Here is a 13,698-nt window from a genome sequence, read left to right as displayed (position 1 = left end):
TTCTAAGCTATTGCCTGTATGAACTATAATATTCATATCATCGAGACAGAGACTGTACCGGCTCCAGACATCTGGCAGCTGAGATAAGGGGGAGCAGAGAAGAAGGGCTATCCTTGACTCAGGCAATTGAAAGATATCAGAAACTACTAAACAAGGGTCACAAGGACATGCAGACATACAGCACAAGGAGGAAAGAGGGAAGGGTCAACTCCTGAAAGGGGAAAAAAAGGAGAGCTAGTTTATGTTCTACAGTACTGCTGAGTGATTGTTCTTTCCTCTATTTCTGTTATTAGTAATGAATCATACTACATACTGTAAGGCCTTGGATCATTTCATACAAGGAGATGAAATGTTCAGTGGGGTGGGGGGTGGGGGGGGGGGTGGGGGGAGGGGGGGAGGTCCTCAATACAATGGCAGCAGAAGGGAAGGTTAGACTGGAGGGTTAAATTCATTTTCTGCTAAGGTGAGTCATACAGTTAGCTTACCACACAAAAATACAGCAGAAAGAAGTATACTCTGAAAGATTTTTTTTAATAGAAGTAAAAATGTCCAGCCAATATGGTTGTATTTGAATAAATAAAAGCAATTTTTATTTTTGTAGCCGCTTTGAAAATGTTCCAGAGTATATTTAATATCAGAAACTGCTGCACACACACAATGTCTCGCCCACATGAATTGGCCTGTCAGGTCATTCCATAAATCCTGCAACAACGGGAATAATTTTTTTTAAAGTGCAACTCAAAGGAAGCTGATCATGTGGGTGTGACATCTCCAACGAGCCAGCGCGTAACATAGAAAGCAAATGGTTAAAAAGAGCAGTATTTAGCAAACCAGCAGAGGCGCAGACACAACAGTGGATACAGCCACATCACACGTGTTTATTCTTTTAAAAAATAGTGATGGGAAGCAAGTCAGCAAAGTAAGAAACGTGAAGTTCTAACACGGAAGAACTCCATGCGGCATTGTGCAAAATAAACTGAACTGAATTCTCAAGTACCAACAGAAAAATCACACCACAATAACCATAAAAAATAAACGAAAAAATAAACAAACAAACCAACCTATTTTCCAATAAAACCATAAAATACAGTCGAAACCAAGCTTTACAGATAATTTAGTGTATTAAAAAGCACACCCACACACCAGAATGTCAGATCCATGCAGTACCCTCTGCTACCATTGTTGTTCACAACGAGGTAAACTGCTTCCAGCTCTGTCAGTACTAATCATAATGATGCCCCACAGTGCACCAAAAAATTAAAATGACCTTGTTAGGTGCTAATAAGGCTCTTGGGTCACTGCCATTCTCTGTAATAATCACAACTGAGCATAACGAGAATTAAAACCAAGTGAACACAAAGCTTTGAAAGGAAATCAAGTTGGACTCGGGCCAGTTACCAGTAAAGCCTGTCTGTGGGTCAACTTTTGTCTCCATTCATAATGAAGTTACATTTTTTGTGCAAATTTTCTTTTGTTTCTACCCCCACTGAAGGTAATCTTGCTGAGGTGCAGCCCAAGTGGCCACTCTTCATCTATAAGCTAAGACATTGTAAGCTAATAATCCATGAAGGGCAGCACACAGCAGCCCTGATCATGTTCTCACCCAAGGTCCACATGCAGGCCCAACAGGCTAGAAACAAATCACTTGCACTCAGCTGTAAATTTAGTACTTTTGGGTAGAGGTGTGGTGGCAGGAAACTAGGAACAAATTTTTTAAAATATTTTAAAATCGTTCAATAAACTTACACTACCCTTTAAAATGTTTTTATAGTTGAATAAAAATGTCAGACTATGAATACAGCAGGTTTAATAAAAGGAAAAAATGGATGAAATATTAGATGTGCTTTGCTCATAAGAAAATGATGTATAAAATACTATTCTTGAAAATAAACTATCTTATGCATGAACTGTCTGGTTCAGATATTTGGGAGTGACACCAAGAACCAATTAAATCCCTATATATATATTTTTTTAATGAGATGCCAATTGGTTATATCCAGCTGGAAGCAGCTACACTGCTGTTTACCCCCACCACAGGAAATAAGTGCTTCCAAGGCCTTACCGTTGGTATCATGGTGATTGTGTGGAGGGTTGGCCATGTACGGGTCTATGTTTTCTGAGGATGCAACAACATTCTTCCGATCCAGAATCCGCCCTTGGGCATCATAACCCTCCTTAATTGCTGTAGGAGGGGTGGTAGTGGAAAAGGCAGAACTGAAGTGGCCTGTCGTTATTGTAAACACAGTCAAGGTCATTCTATTCTACTCAGACTAAGAATCTGAACTTTTTGTTAAGTCAGGAGAAAAAAGAAACATCTGCTGTAGTACAACTCAACTGTCATTTAATTTTACATTAAATAAACTCAATCTTTTTCCCTTTCACATTGAATCTGCAATGAGATACGTAGGCAAGAGTGACAACTTATACCCAGCGTCTGGCACAGTGCATCTGTGTGACAGGAGTTCTGAGTAACTATGACAGCAATAAAAGTTCTCTTTGAGAGACTATCGGGTGGCTACCTTAAGGATTGTTAACTATGATTTTGCCACAGGATCGTCCCTCAGTCTGCAGGACCTAATCATTAAAAGGGATTTATTTTGCTTGACGCTACAGGCTGAAAGATTGCTCTGACAGGAACATTTCATTACTCACCATCAATTGTGACAGGAAGTATTGCTTTAGCAGCTGACATTATTAGTGCAACCCGAGGGTGCGTTTATATTACAAGGAAAAAAATCAGGGGGGCGGGGGGTGAGGAGGGAACAGCTTGCACTGTTAATGCCTCATTTTACAGAGGAAAACTATTCTCATGGAAATAAATGGCTGGGAAAACTGCACATTGTGGTTAAAAGACAATTGTTTGAAATGTCTTAATACGAGCACGCTATAATTATCTGAAATGATTAATTGCACAATAAAACATTTAAGCATGCAGAAATGTTGCATTGTCACAGCATAAAACTATTACTTGAGGTCAAGGGCAATATGGTTATCTATTAACGTTAACCTGCCTTTAACATTGTTGCTCAACATTCCCCCCAGAGTTTCTCCAACATTATATGAGAATTTGTCCATAGTTATCTTCTCTCCATCCCTTTTCACCCCCTCCAATTATACAAAATAAAAGGTTCAGAAAGCCCGAGATATTCACAACAGGGAGACTTAAGAAATACAACCTGCTGAATTTGCATCAACACAGAAACTTGTATGCAATCTAAAGGATGCTCCAAAAATCAACAGAATAGGTAAGAAAGCCATGACATACTGAAATTGTTAAGCTCTGAACTTCCTCAATGGGCAAATGCGGTATTGAGCCCTACAGATCAGGGCAGCCCAGGTACAGTCCTTGTCCTATGCTCAGTTAATGTAGATTAAATCGGGGTGCTACAATTTTCCTTATTGCCATTGGGTTGGGAAGGGCAGAAGATGAATGAAAAGAAGGCAGGATACTGGCTCCTGATAACTAGTCAGTAGCTCCTCTTAGACAGTATAATGTGTGTGAATGTCAGGGGAGGACAGCATTGGATTGTCTTTGCTGTTCTCCATGAATGAATCGGCTGCCAACCGTCTAGACTCACACATGAAGAATGAGCACTTGAGCTGGAATCATCGTCGAGCAAGAATCTGTGCTTTCAGGAGAGGCAGGAGAGGAAAAAGAAAGAAAACGATTGGACAAGGGAGGGATAATGAAGCTTAATATATCTCAATCTCTACTGGACAGAGAAACTAAACTCATGTCTTCACTTCTTATTCTTCCGCTAATTTCTGGAACAATCCACAGATAAGACCTTTCCCAGGACTTTCTTTGTGTTAAATTTTTACTTAGACAAATCTCTGTTTGAGGCGCAAATCTTATCCAAAATTTGAGAATGCAGTCAGACACAAGGAAGGGTCCAACATTGTAGAATGCAGGATATCATATGCAGGTGTATGCAGCCCGCTAGACAAGACAGTCCTGTTTATCTTCAATCAAGTACAGACACTATGATTAGGCACTACTATTGCTCTAATCAGCAAAACCTTGGACCTTGTATCATGCTAGTATCTACAAAATGCTAATTAGAAATGTTGAATATTAAATACGAAAGACAGACAAAGAAACCAGGTAAAGAGCAGCTAAATTCGTAGATGGATTGATTTTAAGATTAAAATAAGTGCATACTAGAGTAGAGTAAAGTCAATAAAATTGGGTTAAAAAACACACTGACCATGTATTGTATCACGAGACATTTCATGTGGAGTGGTTGAAAAGTCTAAGAAGAAAACAACGGTGGAAATGAAAAAAAAGGTGCTTCAAAAGAAGGAAGGGGAATAAAGAATAACAGTAATAAAACATCTTGAATGCGAATACCAATGTTAAAATGCAGTTAGGAGTTGGGAAAGGTGCATCATTAACTGAATGTTTATGGCACCAATTAAGCGAACAATAGAATCACAGCAGGCTTACCATTCAGTGCCACAAAGGAGTCTGCAAAACAGGGGAAAGGAAAAGGTGTCAAAATGGTAATTTCGACACAATAAACTTACATAATAAGGGTTACATAATTTGGTAACAATTTGTAAGGATTCTTTTACAAATAAAAAGCTATGGAATAATTAGATATAATTTTCAAAGCAAATTATAAATAGTATTGTGTTACAAGAGGCATTTCAAAAGCAACAGGGAATATATCAATTCAGAACTAGCAAAAGGCAAGAGGCGACACCATTGTACTGAATGCATTGCCTGTACAGTCTACTCCATATATAACATGCCTTACAGATATCGCATTAACCCCATTCATTTCAACAGGAGCCATTCAGCTAAGTGAATAATATTAATAATAATCTTTTTGTAAAATCTATAAGATTTTGTCATCTATTTTCACTCTCATTATTGTAAATGTTAATCCTTTATCTACATACCAGCATCTGGTTAGACAATAATCAGAGTCTGAGGATTATATAAGAATGGATTGCATAGGAATTATTCCTATACAGTATCAAGTACTCCTCAATACCTAGATATTTAGAAAAAGTGGTAAAAATTATCTCCCATTTGCTATTAGATTTTAATCACTTTTTCTGAATATTTATATAAAGATATTTATATTGAAGATATTCCCAAAGAATCTCCTTTAATTTGACTTAATATTTACAATTATGGGAAAGATTAACATTATTTCTGCACTTATTGCCGTTGTGTATTTCACTGTTACTCTTAAGTTTATCATCCAGACAAATGTTTAATAAATTGCAGAAAATTATAATAAGAACTTAAGAAATAGGAACAGGAGTAGGCCATACGGCCCCTCGAGCCTGCTCCGCCATTCATTAAGATCATGGCTGATCTGATCATGGACTCAGCTCCACTTCCCTGCCCGCTCCCCATAACCCCTTATCCCCTTATCGTTTAAGAAACTGTCTATTTCTGTCTTAAATTTATTCAATGTCCCAGTTTCCACAGCTCTCTGAGGCAGCGAATTCCACAAATTTACAACCCCCTGAGAGAAGAAATTTCTCCTCATCTCTGTTTTAAATGGGTGGCCACTTGTTCTAAGATCATGCTCTCTAGTTCTAGTCTCCCCCATCAGTGGAAACATCCTCTCTGCATCCACCTTGTCAAGCACCCTCTTCTGAATTCCAATGAGTAGAAGTCCAATCTTTCCTCATAAATCAACCCCCTCATCCCCGGAATCAACCTAATGAACCTTCTCTGAATTGCCTCCAAAGCAAGTATATCCTTTTGTAAATATGGAAACCAAAACTGCATGCAGTATTCCAGGTTTGGCTTCACCAATACCCTGTATAGCTGTAGCAAGACTTCCCTGCTTTTATACTCCATCCCCTTTGCAATAAAGGCCAAGATTCCATTGGCCTTCCTGATCACTTGCTGTACCTGCATACTATCCTTTTGTGTTTCATGCACAAGTAGCCCCAGGTCCCGCTGTATTGCAGCACTTTGCAATCTTTCTCCATTTAAATAATAACTTGTTCTTTGATTTTTTTTCTGCCAAAGTGCATGATATTGCACTCCCTTGAGGGAGTGCTCTTATTCAGAATTAACAATACACTTTCCTGTGTTGTCCATTGGATTGCAAAGCCAGCAATTCAATGTGTACTTGGCACCCTATAATAATGTGGCAAGTGCCAATTACAAGGCTTGTGTTGATGAGTGAGCCATTGATCTTCAAAGATTTCAACTTGCACGTCAATATATTTCTCTTATTGCACTTCCGTACCGTTAGAAATGACGTGTAGTATAAACACTATCCTTTTGAAATAATATTGCTGCTAGGACATCAAAAACGTATTTTAACCCAACAAAAATACAGGATTGCTTACTCTGGCAGTCTCCCAGACCATCTGTGTTGCCATGCTCGATGTCTTGCTCAAATGCTGATCTATGTTAGAGAGAGACACATCTAAATGGTTACGAACAGTAAAATGATACATATTAGCACGTGAAGCTCTGACATGTAGAACTCAGCTGATGGTTCAGTTGGGATTGACAGTGTCCAGCATGGAGCACACACAGACCAAAAAATCACAGGGGCGAATCGCTGGATAGCTAATCTCAGATTAGGCGGAGGTAAGAGTACAACTATTCTCCTAGCTTCTAGGCTAGAGAAGGGGTTGGGGCGGGAGGGAGGGCGGTGGGGGTCGAAGAGATAGGGGACAACAGTTAGGATCCTTGCTTGTGAATGGACCTTCACGACTTCCTACATCTGACCTCTGAAATTGGGTCAGCTAGCAGATGCATTAAAATGTTCGATTGCTGCTGCACCTCACTGTTTCAACATTTACCACACAGCTTTGTTCTTCCCCACTGGTTGATGTAAAAATCAGGCAGCAAATTGCCACCAGACCACCTCGTATTGACTGTTTCAGCAGCAACAGTGCTATGACCTGGCAGAATATTTTGCCTGCCCTGCTGCTGCTGTATAGCCTGAGGAAACCTGAGAAGATAAAGAAAAACTTGGGGGAAAAGGCTACGCACCCACAAAAACATGTTTTTTTATTGCTCTGTATTATGATCAACAAATGTATTCTATAATTTTATCAAAATCACCACCTTTTCAGTTTGAGTTCTAATCTCAAGACCACCAAGAAGTGAGTGTTCAATTAGAATAAAAGAGGGCAACCAGCCAATTTGCCTGCTATTAGCAGATGGCATTCAACGCTCCAAGAGAACTCTGGGGAATATGCAACAAACAATTTCACAGTATTCACTTCGACAGTGAACATTTGCCAGAAAGGCTCAGCCCTTGAGCTTATTTGGTCACCCTCACTGTTACTTTAACTTCTCTGCTCACCTCTTCTTCTTTATTTAAAGGGGACCACTTACGTAGTTGCTGGTGACAGCTGCGCACAAGATCCCTCCTTCAGCCAACCACAATAAGGGTCTCGAGATGCAACACAAGTCCTGGGGAAAAAAAAAAGCTTCAAATGCATATCCTGGACATCATCCATGTAAATCACAGAAGTGAAATACTGCCAACCTCCACCCCAAATCACTTCACTATGATTTATTTTACCTAACCTTCTTGCTGCTTCAAAAGTTAATGGTCTGCAAAACACTTTTGAAAAGCAATTTTTAATATACACGTGTGCCGGTGGAACACCCTCAACTCACTTTTTGCACTTGCTATAACGTTCACATCGAGCAAGAGGCACCCTCACAACACAAGTGGAGAATGCCACAAAGAGAGAGTTGCTGGGCTTATCGAGCTGCATACCCACAATTCTTCTGTCTTCCACACCATCAACACTGCACCTAACACAGAAGGGCAAAATTTACATTAGGAGAGTTACACCAATCTACTTTTGTACAAAATATCTCTGAAGCAGCACTGCTCTAATGAGGGCAACGTGTTACAAGCATTCAAGCAGCACTTACCACATACGTTTATCTGTAGAATTAAAAACTTGATTTGCAACAATTTTCTCCCCTTCTCTCCTGAAAGCACTCAGCTGTGCGTGGTTACATGTCCATGGGTGTCAGTGGCTCTCCAGTTCCCTACCCTAAGGGATTATTCATTCACATATTTGCCTGGATAATGAGTGTCACTGACTATTCAACCTCAGGGGGAATAACAGCTAAGCCTGATCCTGTCTTCACCCAATATCCACACACATACACCAGAAGCGGGACTCTTGGCTGATGTTCACCTGCCAAGTCCAAAGATTGCTGAGGTCAACTGTAATCCATGGTCTCGACTGGGATCAGTTACCTTAGCATAGATCAGAAACCAAACTTGGCATCTTACTCATCTAAATGGCTGAGTACCACACCAGGCAGTGCATTCACCCACTAAGCTATTGAGGAAATTATGCATAAAACTTCAAGACATTTCACTCAATTTGATGCAACAGTTAAGGTATAGTAATGTTTGATTTCCTGTTTTAATTAATAAAACAATCTCTGTCTAATGCAATTTAGTACTGATGTGATCATCTATCCTATTTTGATTCAAAGACCAAAGCCTTGCTTTTAACACGGGGCATGAATTCAACAAGGGGGTGGCGGGGCGAGCGCCACGTTTGCATGGCCCCTCTGGATTGAGGCCCGAAACATTTTACCTCCGGGCCTCATCCCCATCCTGCTAGTGCGTCTGCTGCATGATGCTGGCAGGAATCAGTCCCTTGGCCAGTGGGCAGGAATGAGATATCAGGGTGCTGCTCAGGATGAGCGGGAATGGTCCCCGGGAGTCAGGTAGATGTGCTTGGGGCCGGGAGGGTCCAGTAGCGATTGAAGTCAGGGGAGTGGGGGGGAAGCCCAGGTTCCTCCCAGTCCACAAGGAAACGTAAACTTTAAAAAAAAATAGCTTCTCAGCCCACTCCTGCTTTGCAAGGTTTTGCTGATGAGGCACTGCTGCTTGTTAAAATTGCTTCGGGGTCCTATTAACATAATAGGTCCCTGATATTTACGAGTCCCTCACTGGCCTGCAGAGATGGCTTCAGATGCTGCCCAAACTTCGCCTGTAAAAATGGTGCACAGCGCAAGTGCAGCAAGGTGAGTAACACGTGGCCCCGATTTTAACTGTCCCGCCCGGCCTGTTCTTGTCGGGCGTGGGGTTTTAAAATTGGGCCTGAAGAATCTTTCTGCTTAAATCGCAGCTGTGAACTGATGCACCTACTTTTCTACATTGTAGATATTAATCTCTTCCAGGAAGATGCTGTCATTGATGAATCCCGTGTTTGCTTTGGCCAGAAACTTTAAGACAATTCCTTTTTCTGACCCCAGAAACACCACAGTGTAATTCTGGTAGGGACCTGCAGCATTGTCCACGGCAATTTTGGTCAATCGGTACCTATTAAAAAAGAAGCAAATGAGCAGGTTTAATTTAGTTTATTATAAAACTCAACTATATTGTAAATCTGATCATGCAGAACATTATGAAGGAACAATTAAAAAAAAAATTTACATTTCAGTATCATCTCAAAAGAACATTTATTTTATTGCATGGAAATAGAACAAAAGCAAACCAAAGGAATGCTGTCCTGCCCAGGATGCATTGGAAAAAGGAGAAGCGGCAGCAAGCTCTCAATGGTAAAAGCAAAATGTAATGGGTTTCTTCACAATGTAACAGAAGGCTTTTGCTTATATGTAAACTATCAAGTTCACTCCTTTAACCAGTTAGTTCCCATTCAACAGTAATATGCAGACTGCTTCAAGAAACAGACAAGCTCCCCTTTGTTTACCTACACTGGCAGATCAACTGAGCTTTTAAAAAAAGCTATTCTTTAAAAATGCTAAATGCATCTATACCAAGGGCTGCATTATTCAACCCATGAAGTATGATTTTTATAGAACTGTTCTTTCTCTATATATGGGCATAACAGTGCACTCACTGTTAAACTCTTAACAGCTGTGCTGCCTTCACCCAATTGCTACAGAAAGTCACGCACTAAACAAACATTTCCCCAGCAACCACACTGCTACCAATGAACAGGAGTTCACACAAGCCAATTGAAACAAGTATCTGTGCTCCCAGCCAGAACAAAAGAACCACTTTTGAAAAAAAATGAAAATGCCAGAAATGTATACCAGGTCAATCAGATCCTGAAACGAGAAGGATAAGTTAATGTCTCAAATATGCCCTTCGGAAGGTTAACCCCTTTTTCTTTTAGATGCTGTTTTCAGCATTTTCTGTTTTTGAATTTCAGACTTCCAGCACCTGTAGTTTTACTATGTTTGCTTTGAAAGGTGTCATTTCTTTTTTGATTGCATGGCATCACCGTAATCCATATCAAATCTCATTGCAAACACTTTAGAAAGTATCTTTGCTGGTTGTGATTAAACCATAAAAACAGAAAACATATTAGCGAGCCATTCTATTTCAATAAGTATGCACAATGGTTCCTGCCGTGCATTGGCTATTTAATAAAATATACATAATATTGAAAGAAATCATCCAAAAAAAACTGCAGACAAAATAAAATTCTTCTCAAGCACTGAAACTGGTTTAATTTTCTTTGGGAATAATGCCAGAACAAGCCAATAAAAAGGGATGGTGGCACTTTAAGTTAAGACCGAATAAAGGGGACCACCAACCTGACCATCGTCCTCAAAAACCACGGCCTATTGTCAATTGAAGGTACAGCTTCATCCAGGAGAGGATGCGTTTTAATGAAGTTGAGGGTATCATCCGGGAATCTGTTGGAGGTCCCATATCTTTCCAGTAATACTGAACCTGCACAACAGCCAGGCCTGTGCAAGAGAACAAAGATGAAGATTGTTAAAGAGGGAAAAAGCAGCCAGAAGCACCAGCTTTGTAAATTTGGTGCTTGGAAAAATTTTTGAGGATTATGGTGGCATTCTAAGATGAGGTGGTAAAAGAAGTTAAACAAGAGCGTCTTGCCCACTAAACTATTCATGCGCTTCCTTTGGGTGCTTTAATTTTTCAATGGGACTTGAAAACTGCTTTCTTCTACAGCATTTGGATCCCTACCAACTGCTCAGCTAATCCACACAAGGGTGGCTGTGCTATAAAAAACGTACAACCCAGGGATTTTCTCATGAACAATCACAGAACTTCCATCCACTATGTACACTATTTTCTTTTTAAAATGTTTATCCATGTCCCCATTTCTACTGTAAATTATTTATCAAATAAACTTAATTATTCCCATTGTGAATCATAATTAGAGTCCTATTTTATATATGAAGCTGAAAAGGGACTAATTGCTTGATAAATACTGTGGGACACTAGTGCACACTTATGCAACTGTAGTAATCATAAGAACATAAGAAATAGGAGCAGGAGTAGGCCATACGACCCCTCGAGTCTGCTCCGCCATTTAATACGATCATGGCTGATCCAATCATGGACTCAGGTCCATTTCCCTGCCCGCTCCCCATAACCCTTTAATCCCTTATCAGTTAAGAAACTGTCTATTTCTGTCTTAAATTTATTCAATATCCCAGCTTCCACAGCTCTCTCAGGCAGCGAATTCCACAGATCCACAACCCTCTGAGAGAAGAAATTCCTCCTCATCTCAGTTTTAAATGGGCGGCCCCTTATTCTAAGATTATGCCCCCTAGTTCTAGTCTCCCCTATCAGTGGAAACATTCTCTCTGTATCCACCGTGTCAAGCCTCCTCATAATCTTATACGCTTCACATTCTCTCTGTATCCACCGTGTCAAGCCTCCTCATAATCTTATACGCTTCAACAGAAGACATTAACCTGTTTTAAGTTAAATAGGTTAACACTTCTGCTAAAACAGCAGAGTGAGGAAATTCAGACAAATATACTGAGTATTTGTACATACGTTTTCCACAGCGTATTTTTACAGCCTAATTACCTATATTTAGGGGTTGTACTTCTGATATATTAGCTAATATATTTTATATGGTCAAAATGCTAAAATTCCCTCAAAATGTTGGTCTGGCATGTTTATAGGAAATCTTTTTCTGTTGTTTATTCAATGGTGCCCTGGCCAATATTTATCCCTCAACCAACATCACTCAAAAAACAAATTATCTGGTCATTTATCACATTACTCTTTGTGGGATTTTGCTGTGCAAAAATTGGTTGCTGTGTCTCCTATATTACAACAGTGACTACACTTAAAGTACTTTATAGCTGAAAAGCACCTTGGAACATTGTGAAAGGCACTATATAAATGCATGTTCTTTCTTTTCTTTATACTGTTACAGATGTAATGGTAGGGGTTACTTGGCATCTGGTGGTAGCGTAGTGCACCTGGAATGAACCCTTGTTTTAGCTCCCATTCTCTCGTGTGCGCCAGGGTTCGACAATTTTCAGCTGTCAGCAGATACAGTGCTGCACAACAGCTAAAAACATCATTTCAAGCAGAAGGCAAAATGGAAGAGCTAAGTTCTGTCCCAAAGCAACACACTTCCCATCAATAGTCCATGGAGCAGAATTATCAGTGGTCATTGAGCCTAGAGTCTGACCTATCTCAGCTAAAAGGCAGTGATGTCAAGTGGAAACAACAAAACATTTTATACACAATTTGAATTCATTTTGTTTCAAGGCTCAAAGATCAGAGTTAACCACATTGCTGTGGGTTCGCAGTCACATATAGACCAAGTAAGAACAGCAGATTTCCTTCCCTCAAGGACTTTAGTGAACCAGATAGGTTTTTACGGCAATCTGGTAGTTGCATTATTGATTCTAGCTTTATATTCCAGATTTTAAAAATGTAATTAACTGAATTTAAATTCCCCAGCTGCCATGGTGTGATTTGAATTTGTGTCTCTGGATAATTAGTCCAGACTTCTAGATTACTAGTCCAGTAACATCACCAGTATGCTACCGTTCCGATAAAGTGCAGATGTCTAATGGAAAAAGAACCCAGATAAAATTAACTATCATAGAATCATCGAATGATACAGCACAAGCCATACGGCCCATCGTGCCTGTGTCTTTGAAAGAGCTAGCCAACTAATTCCGCTCCCCTGCTCTTTCCCCATAGCACATCAAAGGTTTTCACTTCAAGTATTTATCCAATTCCCTTTTAAAAGTTATTATGGAATCTGCTTCCATCACCATTTCAGGCAATGCATTCCAAATTGCAACAACTCGCTGCATTATTTTTTCCCCCTTAGTCTTTTATAAACATAATGGATAGTCAAAAGAATGAGTGGTGCTAATTATGGGCCAAAAATGAGATCTTATAGAGGCAGAGGGAATAGCTGAGGTACTAAGGGCTCAATTTTCCCCAGTGATTTGAGCCGCTTTTTTGGAACTTTTTCTGGCCTAACTTAAAAATCTGCAGTTTCTCCAATCAATTTGCACCAGCGTAACTCATTTAGTTACGTTTTTTTTCATCCACCAGCCACCTATGCCAATTCTGGCCATTTAGTGAACGTTGGCCAGCTGATAGTTACTCCATTTCTGCTTTGGCCAGCGTATGTAGCCTCTCAAGAAAACCCTTGTGGAGAGTTAAAAAATAGGCGCAGGTAAGTAAATTGGAGGCCATTCGGCCTGGGCTAGGGGCAGGAAGCAGAGCGGTCCGGGACCGGCACTCACTTGGGACCAGAGAGGCTTGGCGGGGGAGGGAGCGCACTGACTGGTACTCACTCAGGGCTACAGCGGACCGGGAATGCACGCACTCGGGGGACACAGCGGACCGGGACCAGCACACACTCAGGGACTGGAGAGGCTCAGCTGGGAAGGGAGCAATATGACTGAAGGGAACACCAAAGGGCAGAAAATGCTAGCGGGAGTTGTGTACAGACCACCAA

General features: G+C 40.4%; 1 protein-coding gene across 10 annotated transcripts in view; it reads right to left on the bottom strand.

Moving 5' to 3' along the window:
• The window catches only part of LOC139265886 (semaphorin-6A-like), a 174,577-nt gene that overhangs the window by 14,625 nt on the left and 146,254 nt on the right, over positions 1 to 13,698 (bottom strand). For 5 of the 10 annotated variants that reach the window (XM_070883444.1, XM_070883491.1, XM_070883435.1 and 2 more), the window contains 8 exons: positions 10,538 to 10,693; positions 9,120 to 9,293; positions 7,616 to 7,756; positions 7,328 to 7,405; positions 6,325 to 6,383; positions 4,448 to 4,468; positions 4,209 to 4,253; positions 2,063 to 2,224 (listed from right to left, as the gene is read on the bottom strand). In XM_070883444.1, the coding sequence (XP_070739545.1) occupies positions 2,063 to 2,224; positions 4,209 to 4,253; positions 4,448 to 4,468; positions 6,325 to 6,383; positions 7,328 to 7,405; positions 7,616 to 7,756; positions 9,120 to 9,293; positions 10,538 to 10,693 (836 nt within the window). Of the gene's footprint in view, positions 1 to 2,062; positions 2,225 to 4,208; positions 4,254 to 4,447; positions 4,469 to 6,324; positions 6,384 to 7,267; positions 7,406 to 7,615; positions 7,757 to 9,119; positions 9,294 to 10,537; positions 10,694 to 13,698 lie in introns of those variants that run through there. The other 5 variants (XM_070883464.1, XM_070883481.1, XM_070883472.1 and 2 more) reach the window with 5 other exon arrangements.

This window comes from Pristiophorus japonicus, chromosome 1 (assembly GCF_044704955.1).
Source record: "Pristiophorus japonicus isolate sPriJap1 chromosome 1, sPriJap1.hap1, whole genome shotgun sequence".
NCBI classification, from domain to species: Eukaryota; Metazoa; Chordata; class Chondrichthyes; family Pristiophoridae; genus Pristiophorus; species Pristiophorus japonicus.
This window is presented reverse-complemented; position numbering and strand designations above follow the sequence as displayed.